This window comes from Scomber japonicus, chromosome 18 (assembly GCF_027409825.1).
Source record: "Scomber japonicus isolate fScoJap1 chromosome 18, fScoJap1.pri, whole genome shotgun sequence".
Lineage (NCBI taxonomy): Eukaryota > Metazoa > Chordata > Actinopteri > Scombriformes > Scombridae > Scomber > Scomber japonicus.
Window position 1 is genome coordinate 31,279,266 of NC_070595.1, and position 13,661 is coordinate 31,292,926.

At 49.7% G+C, this 13,661-nt stretch overlaps 1 protein-coding gene across 1 annotated transcript in view; it reads right to left on the reverse strand.

Annotated features, from left to right (window-relative positions):
• Positions 1–7,333: 7,333 nt before the first annotated feature.
• crhr1 (corticotropin releasing hormone receptor 1) overlaps positions 7,334–13,661 on the reverse strand; it is a gene marked incomplete at its 5' end in the record, with an annotated part of 30,465 nt that continues 24,137 nt past the window's right edge. Inside the window, 6 exons of the mRNA XM_053339018.1 lie at positions 7,334–7,474; positions 8,133–8,174; positions 8,490–8,628; positions 11,367–11,452; positions 11,611–11,683; positions 13,401–13,461. Coding sequence (XP_053194993.1) covers positions 7,334–7,474; positions 8,133–8,174; positions 8,490–8,628; positions 11,367–11,452; positions 11,611–11,683; positions 13,401–13,461 — 542 coding nt within the window. The remainder of the gene's footprint in view (positions 7,475–8,132; positions 8,175–8,489; positions 8,629–11,366; positions 11,453–11,610; positions 11,684–13,400; positions 13,462–13,661) is intronic.

The following is a 13,661-nucleotide window of genomic DNA, read 5'->3' on the forward strand; positions in this document are numbered from 1 at the left end:
TTGGATGATCCCTGTGCCTGCTGAGCCTGTCCCCGTTACCAAGGAAACGAAAGAAAGAAAAAAATATTGTTTTGTCGCGCTTGGAGAGATTTTATGAAGCTGACACGTGATTGGTTAGAAGAAGCTCTGTGTCTGTGAAGCTATTGGCCCTCAATATGACATCACTCAGTATGACATCACTCAGTATGACATCACTTGGTGTGACATCACTCAGTATGACATCACTCAGTATGACATCACTTGGTGTGACATCACTCAGTATGACATCACTCGGTGTGACATCACAGTGTGACATCACAGTGTGACATCACTCAGTATGACATCACTCGGTGTGACATCACTCGGTGTGACATCACTCAGTATGACATCACTCGGTGTGACATCACAGTGACATCACAGTGTGACATCACTCAGTATGACATCACTCGGTGTGACATCACTCGGTGTGACATCACTCAGTATGACATCACTCGGTGTGACATCACAGTGTGACATCACTTGGTGTGACATCACTCAGTATGACATCACTCAGTATGACATCACTCAGTATGACATCACTCGGTGTGACATCACTCAGTATGACATCACTTGGTGTGACATCACTCGGTATGACATCACTCAGTATGACATCACTTGGTGTGACATCACTCAGTATGACATCACTCAGTATGACATCACTCAGTATGACATCATGGTGCTACCTAGCCTGTTAGCTCCCTTCATAAAATCCCTCTAATCAGGAAGTCTGTCTGTTTCCTGAATGCTGACGACCTTTGACCTTTGACCTTTGACCCCTGTGATGACCTCTACTCTACCATAAAAATTACCCAGAATGCAGTTTGATCTCTGTCGGCTGTTAAAGTTCTTTCTACCAATAAAGTTTCTCTTGGCTCTGACTCGGCGTTTGTTGTCAATAGAATTCAGCCAATCATGTGACAGGGTGGACAAAATACCTGGAACACCTGAGGACCCGGTCTGGCTGCAGGAAGTCAATCAATCTTTATTTATAAAGCTCCAAATCACAACAGAGTCATGTGAAGGCTCTTTCCACATAGAGCCCTAACCCTCAGAACCAGACTCAGAGTGGGAGAACGTCTGCCTCGACCGGTTGGAGTAGAGAAGAGAGAGAGGAAGGAGAGGAGAGAGAGGAAGGAGAGGAGAGTGAGGAAGGAGAGGAGAGAGAGGAAGGAGAGGAGAGTGAGGAAGGAGAGGAGAGAGAGGAAGGAGAGGAGAGAGAGGAAGGAGAGGAGAGAGAGAGGAAGGAGAGGAGAGAGAGGAAGGAGAGGAGAGAGGAAGGAGAGGAGAGAGAGGAAGGAGAGGAGAGAGGGGAAGGAAGGAGAGGAGAGAGAGGAAGGAGAGGAGAGAGGAAGGAGAGGAGAGAGAGGAAGGAGAGGAGAGAGAGGAAGGAGAGGAGAGAGGACAGAGAGGAAGGAGAGGAGAGAGGAGAGAGAGGAAGGAGAGGAGAGAGAGGAAGGAGAGGAGAGAGAGGAAGAAGAGGAGAGAGGAGGAGAGGAGAGAGAAGCACATTGAATCTGTCATCGTCTACAGGCCCAGATTATTATTAATAGCTTTAAGCAGTATTTGTAAAGGTGAAATGCATCCTGGGAGTTGTAGTTGAATGACCCATTGATTGAATATTAATCAGCAGACACACAAAAACTTTCACACAACGATTTATTGATTTATTGATCTGGTGAACAAACCAAGCGCTCCTTTATGAATTTAATATTTACAAAACTTTATCAAGATTCTCCAACTAATATTTAATTAATACACACACACACACACACACACACACACACACACAGACAGACACACACACACAGACAGACACACACACACAGACAGACACACACACGCACAGACACAGACACACACACATACACACACACAGACACACACACACACACACACACAGACAGACAGACACACACACAGACACACACACACACACACACACACACAGACACACACACACACAGACACAGACACACACACATACACACACACAGACACACACACACACACACACACAGACAGACAGACACACACACAGACACACACACACACACACACACACACACAGACACACACACACACACACACACACACACACACACACACACAGACAGACAGACACACACACACACACACAGACAGACACACACACACAGACAGACACACACGCACACACACACACACAGACACACACACACACAGACACACACACACAGACACACACACATACACACACACAGACACACACACACACACACACACAGACAGACAGACACACACACAGACACACACACACACAGACACACACACACACACACACACACACACACACACACACACACACAGACAGACAGACACACACACACACACACAGACACACACACACACAGACAGACACACACACACAGACAGACACACACACGCACACACAGACACACACACACACAGACACACACACACAGACAGACACACACACACACACAGACACACACACACACACACACACACACACACAGACAGACAGACACACACACACACACAGACACACACACACACACACAGACACACACACACACACACACACACACACACACCACACACACACTGTGGTTACTATGGTTACTGTTAGTACCTATGAGGCCCAAACTGCCCTTTGTTAATGATCACCAATCAGGTGTGTTCACTGTGTCGCCATGGCAACAAGACAGGAATCAGGAGCTACGGCCTGTTAACAGACGGAGGCTGAACTGAGGAGCTGCATGAAGGACAGTAGAATATGAATATAGATCTGAAATATTAATAATAAACCTTTAATATAAAGCTTCAGACTGTTACACTCAGATGTTTCTGATTGGCTGGAATCAGTGTGTGATGTAATGTGTTCATGTTGGAGCGCCACCTGGTGGCCAATCAGCTCTCTGACCTGTAGCTTCACCTCCAGCTGCAGAGACACGGACCTGCAACTTAATATAGTATACTATCTATACCTATATATATCTACAGTACTATAGTACTATCTATACCTATATATATATATATATATATATATATAGTACTACTATCTATATCTACATATCTATAGTACTATAGTAGTACTCAGTGACGTCATTAGGGTTAGGGGGCTTCAGACCCTTAAAACTTAAATATGATCATAAATCTTAGTTTCCTTCATTTCATAGAGTCAGAGTCCTCTTGTTCATGTAGAGCCTACATCACTGACATCCACTCCACGATTTCCCTGCAACCGGCAGCAGGTGTGTACCGGGAGCAGGTGTGTACCGGGAGGTACCGGCAGCAGGTGTGAACCGGGAGGTACCGGCAGCAGGTGTGAACCGGGAGGTACCGGCAGCAGGTGTGTACCGGCGGCAGGTGTGTACCGGGAGGTACCGGCAGCAGGTGTGTACCGGCGGCAGGTGTGTACCGGGAGGTACCGGCGGCAGGTGTGTACCGGCGGCAGGTGTGTACCGGGAGGTACCGGCGGCAGGTGTGTACCGGCGGCAGGTGTGTACCGGGAGGTACCGGCGGCAGGTGTGTACCGGCAGCAGGTGTGAACCGGGAGGTACCGGCAGCAGGTGTGAACCGGGAGGTACCGGCAGCAGGTGTGTACCGGCGGCAGGTGTGTACCGGTAGGTACCGGCGGCAGGTGTGTACCGGCAGCAGATGTGTACCGGGAGGTACCGGCAGCAGGTGTGAACCGGGAGGTACCGGCGGCAGGTGTGTACCGGCGGCAGGTGTGTACCGGGAGGTACCGGCGGCAGGTGTGTACCGGGAGCAGGGAGGAGAGAGACACTCTGTAGGAGAGAGAGGAACCTCTACAGGGAAGGTGAGTGTAAAGGGTTGCAGAGTCATGTGATGCAGACAGTCTGAACATGAAATATGAAACATTTCAGTCTGAGTGTAAAATATATAATATAATATATATATATAAGACTTATTTAACTTTAACTTTTATTTAGTAGAGTAAAGACTGAGAAGCCAAATCAGCCCTCAAACCCTAACCCTTAATATAACTCATTTATGTCATTAAGTCATATTTTCAGTCTCATGAACCCAAAATACCCATAAATAACCCCCCGGTAGTACTATCTATGTCTATAGTACTATATATATCTATAGTACTATAGTAGTACTATAGATATATATAGTACTATAGTAGTACTATATATATCTATATCTATAGTACTATAGTAGTATATCTATCTACACAGAGTTATTGGAACACAAACTTCTTTGTCACTAATAACATTCATGAAGTTTTTGGTTCCTTTAGGAATTTATGATGAGTCGACTGAAATGTGACCAAATCTGCTGAGTCAGAAATATCCATCCAGCTGATATCTGGTTCCACGTCCCTGGGCCTTCCATCCAGCTGATATCTGGTTCCACGTCCCTGGGCCTTCCATCCAGCTGATATCTGGTTCCATGTCTCTGGGCCTTCCATCCAGCTGATATCTGGTTCCACGTCACTGGGCCTTCCATCCAGCTGATATCTGGTTCCACGTCCCTGGGCCTTCCATCCAGCTGATATCTGGTTCCACGTCTCTGGGCCTTCCATCCAGCTGATATCTGGTTCCACGTCCCTGGGCCTTCCATCCAGCTGATATCTGGTTCCATGTCTCTGGGCCTTCCATCCAGCTGATATCTGGTTCCACGTCTCTGGGCCTTCCATCCAGCTGATATCTGGTTCCACGTCTCTGGGCCTTCCATCCAGCTGATATCTGGTTCCACGTCTCTGGGCCTTCCATCCAGCTGATATCTGGTTCCACGTCCCTGGGCCTTCCATCCAGCTGATATCTGGTTCCATGTCCCTGGGCCTTCCATCCAGCTGATATCTGGTTCCATGTCCCTGGGCCTTCCATCCAGCTGATATCTGGTTCCACGTCTCTGGGCCTTCCACAAGCTTCTGGCTGAATCTTTGACCACCAACCGCAGTTCAGCTACATGTTTTGGCTTTCTGACGTGGACTTGTTTCTTTAGCGTTGTCCACATGTTCTCGATGGGATCAGGACTTTGGGAAGGCCACTCTGAAACCTCTAGCCTGATTTAGCCATCCCATTACCACTGATCTGTGTTTGGGGTCATCGTCCTGTTGGAACACCTTCGGGCTGATGATTTTAAATTATCCTGAAGAGTTTGGAGGTAATCCTCCTTCTTCATTATCCCATCTACTCTGTAAAGCACCAGTTCCAGAGCATCAGACTACCTCCACCATGCTGGACGGTAGGCCTGGTGTTCTTGGTGTTCATGGTGTTCTTGGTGTTCATGGTGTTCTTGGGGTTCATGGTGTTCTTGGTGTTCTTGGTGTTCTTGGGGTTCTTGGGGTTCGTGGTGTTCATGGTGCTCATGGTGTTCATGGTGTTCATGGTGTTCTTGGGGTTCTTGGTGTTCTTGGGGTTCTTGGGGTTCTTGGTGTTCGTGGTGTTCTTGGTGTTCGTGGTGTTCGTGGTGTTCGTGGTGTTCTTGGTGTTCGTGGTGTTCTTGGTGTTCATGGTGTTCTTGGTGTTCATGGTGTTCATGGTGTTCTTGGTGTTCATGGTGTTCTTGGTGTTCTTGGGGTTCTTGGTGTTCTTGGTGTTCATGGTGTTCTTGGTGTTCGTGGTGTTCGTGGTGTTCTTGGGGTTCGTGGTGTTCTTGGTGTTCTTGGTGTTCATGGTGTTCTTGGTGTTCGTGGTGTTCGTGGTGTTCTTGGGGTTCTTGGGGTTCTTGGTATGGGGTTCTTGGTGTCCTTGGGGTTCTTGGTGTTCATGGTGTTCATGGTGTTCATGGTGTTCATGGTGTTCATGGTGTTCATGGGGTTCATGGGGTTCTTGGTGTTCTTGGTGTTCTTGGTGTTCTTGGGGTTAAAGGCCTCACCTTTTCTCCTCCAAACATATTGCTGAGCATTGTTTCATCTGACCACAGAACTTTGCTCCTGAAGGTCTATCTTTGTGATCAGCAGCAAACGTCAGTCGAGCCTCAAGGAGCCTCAAGGAGCCTCTTCTGGAGCGAGGGCTTCCTCTCAGTCCATGGAGCGAGGGCTTCCTCTCTCCTGGAGCGAGGGCTTCCTCTCAGTCCATGGAGCGAGGGCTTCCTCTCTCCTGGAGCGAGGGCTTCCTCTCAGTCCATGGAGCGAGGGCTTCCTCTCTTCTGGAGCGAGGGCTTCCTCTCTCCTGGAGTGAGGGCTTCCTCTCTCCCGGAGCGAGGGCTTCCTCTCAGTCCATGGAGCGAGGGCTTCCTCTCAGTCCATGGAGCGAGGGCTTCCTCTCAGTCCATGGAGCGAGGGCTTCCTCTCTCCCGGAGCGAGGGCGTCCTCTTTCCTGGAGCGAGGGCTTCCTCTCAGTCCATGGAGCGAGGGCTTCCTCTCAGTCCATGGAGCGAGGGCTTCCTCTCTCCTGGAGCGAGGGCTTCCTCTCAGTCCATGGAGCGAGGGCTTCCTCTCTCCTGGAGCGAGGGCTTCCTCTCAGTCCATGTTGATGTAAAACATGCTGGACTGTGGACGTCTGTGTTCCAGCAGCTTCTGATGCAGACCTGCTTTTTGGTGGTTCTCGGTTGAGTCCTGACCATCCTGACCAGAAGCAGGGGATAGCTTGTGTTTTCTTCCTGATCGTGGTCTTGGGACCTGAAGCTGCTTTGAAATGGCTCCAACTGACTTTCCTGACTTCAAGTCGACGATTCAGTTCAGTTCAGATCAGATCCGTGCTGAGCTGCTTTGACTTTCCCATCGTAGCGTTGGAGTCCGAGTCCAGTGATCGTACCAGAGGAGTCAGCAGCTGCAGTCAGTCACTTGACGTTCAGAGGCCATGAAGCTCATTTCATTCACACAACTTTCTAACCAACATTGATCATTCATGTAGCTGTGTGGATATTTATGACTCAGCAGATTTGGTCACATTTCAGTCGACTCGTAATAAATTCATAAAGGAACCAAACATGTGACGTTTGTGTTCCAGAAAAATAAGAGTTGTAGAAATGATTGGAAACGCAAGACGACCATGACATCATGTTCTTTACAAGTGTTTGACCACAACTGTATATCTATCTATATATACTACTATAGTACTACTATAGATATAGATAGTAGTACTATATATAAATCTTTATGTACCTGAATAGTTTGACAGTCTTTTTGTAGATCAGCTGGTGATTAATATTATTAAACTATAAATATAGACAATAATAACTACTGAACGTTGTGACATCATATTCGTGGAAGCAGCTGATTGGATCCAAATGTTTGTGTCCTGCACTATGATTGGCTGATCTGAATCAGGTCCATAGAAAAAAAGTCGTTGAGAGGGATGACATCACAGGTGTTGCCACGGAGACAGTCTGCAGGTCAGAGGTCAGAGGACTGTTTGATGCTATGGAAGGAGACGCGGCTGGGGGAGGTCGGCAGGGACGTAGCGCGCACCACCCGGCTCCGCAGGGAGTGACGGTCCTGCCAACGAATCCAACGCTTCCTCACAGCAGAGCGGACCTACACACACACACACACACACACACACACACACACACACACAGAGACACAGAGACACACACACAGAGACACACACACACACACACACACACACACACACACACACACAGAGACACACACACACACACACACACACACACACACAGACACACACACACACACACAGAGACACACACACACACACACACACACACAGAGACACACACACACACACACAGAGACACACACACAGAGACACAGAGACACACACACACAGAGACACACACACACAGAGACACACACACAGAGACACAGAGACACACACACACAGACACACAGAGACACACACAGAGAGACACAGAGACACACACACATTACACACACACACAGAGACACACACACACACACACAGAGACACACACACATTACACACACACACAGAGACACACACACAGAGACACAGAGACACACACACACACACACACACACAGAGACACAGAGACACAGAGACACACACAGAGACACAGAGACACACCCACACACACACACACACACACACAGACACACACACACACACATACACACACACACACACATACACACACACACACACACACACACACACAGGTTAATACTGGATAAGCTAACACGTCTCACAAACAGAAAGATAAATATTTACCTCGCTGTTCAGGAAACAGTAGAACACCGACACAAAGAAACCCTGCAGAGAGAGAGGTCAAAGGTCAAGTTAGGCTTCTCTGTGTGATGTCAAAGGTCAGGTTAGGGTCAGGGTGAGGTCAAAGGTCAGGTTAGGCTTCTCTGTGTGATGTCAATGGTCAAGTTAGGGTCAGTGTGTGAGGTCAAAGGTCAGGTTAGGGTCAGTGTGTGAGGTCAAAGGTCAGGTTAGGGTCAGTGTGTGAGGTCAAAGGTCAGGTTAGGGTCAGTGTGTGAGGTCAAAGGTCAGGTTAGGGTGAGGGTGAGGTCAAAGGTCAGGTTAGGGTCAGGGTGAGGTCAAAGGTCAGGTTAGGGTGATGACCTGGAAGGACTCCAGCGTGGAGTTAAAGTAGATGAAGACGATCTGAGCCACTTCATCTTCTCCTCCAGGATTCACAAAGAACAGCAAGTAGGTGATTCCCAGCAGAGGCAGCAGCACCAGGGTGGCCTTCACCGCCTTCCTGCAGGAGACAACCTGTCAGTACAAACAGTACAGACAGTACAGACAGCACAGACAGCACAGACAGCAGACAGTACAGACAGTAGACAGCACAGACAGTACAGACAGCACAGACAGTACAGACAGTACAGACAGTACAGACAGCAGACAGCACAGACAGTACAGACAGTACAGACAGCACAGACAGCACAGACAGCACAGACAGTAGACAGTACAGACAGCACAGACAGCACAGACAGTACAGACAGCAGACAGTACAGACAGCACAGACAGCACAGACAACAGACAGTACAGACAGCACAGACAGCACAGACAGTACAGACAGTAGACAGCACAGACAGCACAGACAGCACAGACAGTACAGACAGCAGACAGTACAGACAGCACAGACAGTACAGACAGCACAGACAGTACAGACAGCAGACAGCACAGACAGTACAGACAGTACAGACAGCACAGACAGTACAGACAGTACAGACAGTACAGACAGCAGACAGCACAGACAGTACAGACAGCACAGACAGTACAGACAGTACAGACAGCACAGACAGTACAGACAGCAGACAGTACAGACAGTACAGACAGTACAGACAGCAGACAGCACAGACAGCAGACAGCAGACAGCACAGACAGCACAGACAGTACAGACAGTACAGACAGCACAGACAGTACAGACAGTACAGACAGCACAGACAGCACAGACAGTACAGACAGTACAGACAGCACAGACAGCACAGACAGTACAGACAGCACAGACAGTACAGACAGCACAGACAGTACAGACAGCACAGAAAGCACAGACAGCACAGACAGTACAGACAGTACAGACAGCAGACAGTACAGACAGTACAGACAGCACAGACAGTACAGACAGCAGACAGCAGACAGTACAGACAGTACAGACAGTACAGACAGTACAGACAGCAGACAGTACAGACAGTACAGACAGTAGACAGCAGACAGTACAGACAGCAGACAGTACAGACAGTACAGACAGCAGACAGCAGACAGTACAGACAGTACAGACAGCACAGACAGTACAGACAGCATACAGTACAGACAGTACAGACAGCACAGACAGTACAGACAGCAGACAGCACAGACAGCACAGACAGTACAGACAGTACAGACAGCAGACAGTACAGACAGTACAGACAGCAGACAGCACAGACAGTACAGACAGCAGACAGCACAGACAGTACAGACAGTACAGACAGTACAGACAGCAGACAGCAGACAGTACAGACAGCAGACAGTACAGACAGTACAGACAGCACAGACAGTACAGACAGCAGACAGCAGACAGTACAGACAGCACAGACAGTACAGACAGCACAGACAGCAGACAGTACAGACAGCACAGACAGCAGACAGTACAGACAGCACAGACAGCACAGACAGTACAGACAGCAGACAGTACAGACAGCACAGACAGCAGACAGTACAGACAGCACAGACAGCACAGACAGCACAGACAGTACAGACAGCACAGACAGCAGACAGTACAGACAGCACAGACAGCACAGACAGTACAGACAGTACAGACAGCACAGACAGTACAGACAGCACAGACAGCACAGACAGTACAGACAGCACAGACAGCACAGACAGTACAGACAGTACAGACAGTACAGACAGCACAGACAGTACAGACAGTACAGACAGCACAGACAGCACAGACAGTACAGACAGCAGACAGCACAGACAGTACAGACAGCACAGACAGTACAGACAGTACAGACAGTACAGACAGCACAGACAGCACAGACAGCAGACAGTACAGACAGCACAGACAGCAGACAGTACAGACAGTACAGACCCAGTACAGACAGTACAGACAGCACAGACAGTACAGACAGCACAGACAGCAGACAGTACAGACAGCACAGACAGCAGACAGTACAGACAGCACAGACAGCAGACAGTACAGACAGTACAGACAGCACAGACAGTACAGACAGTACAGACAGCACAGACAGTACAGACAGCACAGACAGCACAGACAGTACAGACAGCACAGACAGCACAGACAGTACAGACAGTACAGACAGCACAGACAGTACAGACAGTACAGACAGCACAGACAGCACAGACAGTACAGACAGTACAGACAGCAGACAGCACAGACAGTACAGACAGCACAGACAGTACAGACAGCACAGACAGCACAGACAGCACAGACAGTAGACAGTACAGACAGCACAGACAGCACAGACAGTACAGACAGCAGACAGTACAGACAGCACAGACAGCACAGACAACAGACAGTACAGACAGCACAGACAGCACAGACAGTACAGACAGTAGACAGCACAGACAGCACAGACAGCACAGACAGTACAGACAGCAGACAGTACAGACAGCACAGACAGTACAGACAGCACAGACAGTACAGACAGCAGACAGCACAGACAGCACAGACAGTACAGACAGCACAGACAGTACAGACAGCAGACAGTACAGACAGTACAGACAGTACAGACAGCACAGACAGTACAGACAGCACAGACAGTACAGACAGCAGACAGTACAGACAGTACAGACAGTACAGACAGTACAGACAGTACAGACAGCACAGACAGTACAGACAGCAGACAGTACAGACAGCAGACAGCACAGACAGTACAGACAGCACAGACAGCACAGACAGTACAGACAGTACAGACAGTACAGACAGTACAGACAGTACAGACAGCACAGACAGTACAGACCCAGTACAGACAGCACAGACAGTCCCACCTGTACTGGATGGTCTCGGATGTGGTGGACGCTCTGAGTTTGGTCATCAGGATCCGAACGATGTTGAACAGGAAGACGAAGTTAATCTGAAGACGACAAAAAGTTGTTAAAGCTCAGAGACCGCAGGAGGAGGTCTGGACCAGCAGGACCAGGACCAGGACCAGGACCAGCAGGACCAGGACCAGCAGGACCAGGACCAGGACCAGCAGGACCAGGATCATGGGACCCTGGTAGATGTTCTTACCAGCAGGACCAGAATCATGGGACCCTGGTAGATGTAGTCTGTATAAACTCCCGCCCTCTTTCCAAACCAGCACCTGCCAATCAGACGATCACAGCATTAACAGTGACAGGAAGTATCTCAGTGTCCTCCACGATGAGAGCTGCTGCAGGATTCAGTGTTTCCTGTCTAACCTTCAGCAGATGTTCAGCTGTCACAGTGAGACTGAGCACCAACCAGTCCAACAGATATATCACACGTCCCCTCCCACAGACTACCACCGGTATGAGGGGCCAAAGGGGTCGGGTGCAGTGTGAGCTGGGCGGCAGCCGAAGGCAGGGACCCTGGCGGTCTGACCCTCGGCTGCAGAAGCTAGCTCTAGGGACGTGGAACGTCACCTCTCTGGTGGGGAAGGAGCCTGAGCTGGTGGTCGGTCTCACCTCGATGCACAGCAAGGGCTCTGGAACCAGTCTGGAACCAGTCTGGAACCAGTCTCCTTGGGTTGGACTCTCGTCCACTCTGGAGTTGCCACTGGTGACAGGCGCCGGGCAGGGGTGGCAATACTTATTGCCCCCCGGCTTGGTGCCTGTATGTTGGAGTTTACCCCGGTAGACGAGAGGGTAGCCTCCCTCCGCCTTCGGGTGGGGGGACGGATCCTGACTGTTGTTTGTGCCTATGGTCCAAACAGCAGCTCAGAGTATCCACCCTTCTTGGACTCCTTGGAGGGGGGGCTGGAGAGTCTCCCTCTGGGGATTCCCTCGTTCTGCTGCAGCGACAGTGAGACCTGGAGGGGTGTGATTGGGAGGAACGGCCCCCCCGATCTGAACCCGAGTGGTGTTCTGTTATTGGACTTCTGTGCTCGTCACGGATTGTCCATAACGAACACCATGTTCAAGCATAAGGGGGGGGGGTGGGGGTCCATATGTGCACTTGACACCAGGACACCCTAGGCCGCAGTTCCATGATTGACTTTGTAGTCGTGTCGTCGGACTTGCGGCCGCATGTCTTGGACACTCGGGTGAAGAGAGGGGCAGAGCTGTCAACTGATCACCACCTGGTGGTGAGTTGGCTCCGATGGTGGGGGGGGATGCCGGTCAGACCTGGCAGACCCAAACGTATTGTGAGGGTCTGTGTGGGGCTGTCATGGTTGACAGGACTCTGCAGCATCGCGTGGACATCGGGGGCAGTGCCTCTGGATTGGTAGACTGGGGTGGTGGTCCCTCTTTTTAAGAAGGGGGACCGGTGGCGGTGTTTAGCTCAGTGGGTAGAGCTCCCGCCCCGTGAGGCTACAGTCCTCACTGCAGGCGACGTGCCAACACCGCTGATAGTAATGACATGTGACATGTGACATGTGACAGGATGTTAAAGGATGTTAATGAGAACCAATAAGAGAACCAGCTGGAGTCTGTCTGTGGAACATCGTTACAGATTATAACACACGTCTAACTTCCTGTGATCATGTGACTCACTAACACACGTCTAACTTCCTGTGTGATCATGTGACTCACTAACACACGTCTAACTTCCTGTGTGATCATGTGACTCACTAACACACGTCTAACTTCCTGTGTGATCATGTGACTCACTAACACACGTCTAACTTCCTGTGTGATCATGTGACTCACTAACACACGTCTAACTTCCTGTGATCATGTGACTCACTAACACACGTCTAACTTCCTGTGTGATCATGTGACTCACTAACACACGTCTAACTTCCTGTGATCATGTGACTCACTAACACACGTCTAACTTCCTGTGTGATCATGTGACTCACTAACACACGTCTAACTTCCTGTGATCATGTGACTCACTTTTCATTGTCGTAGTAAAGCTTCCCAAAAGCCCAAGCCACGATGACGGGGAACGGGATACCTGTAAACACACACAGGTGAACACACACAGTTAAACACACACAGGTGAACAGGTGAGCAGGTAGACAGGTGAGCAGGTGAGCAGGTAGACAGGTGAGCAGGTGAGCAGGTAGACAGGTGAGCAGGTAGACAGGTGGACAGGTGAGCAGGTAGACAGGTGAGCAGGTGGACAGGTGGACAGGTGAGCAGGTAGACAGGTGA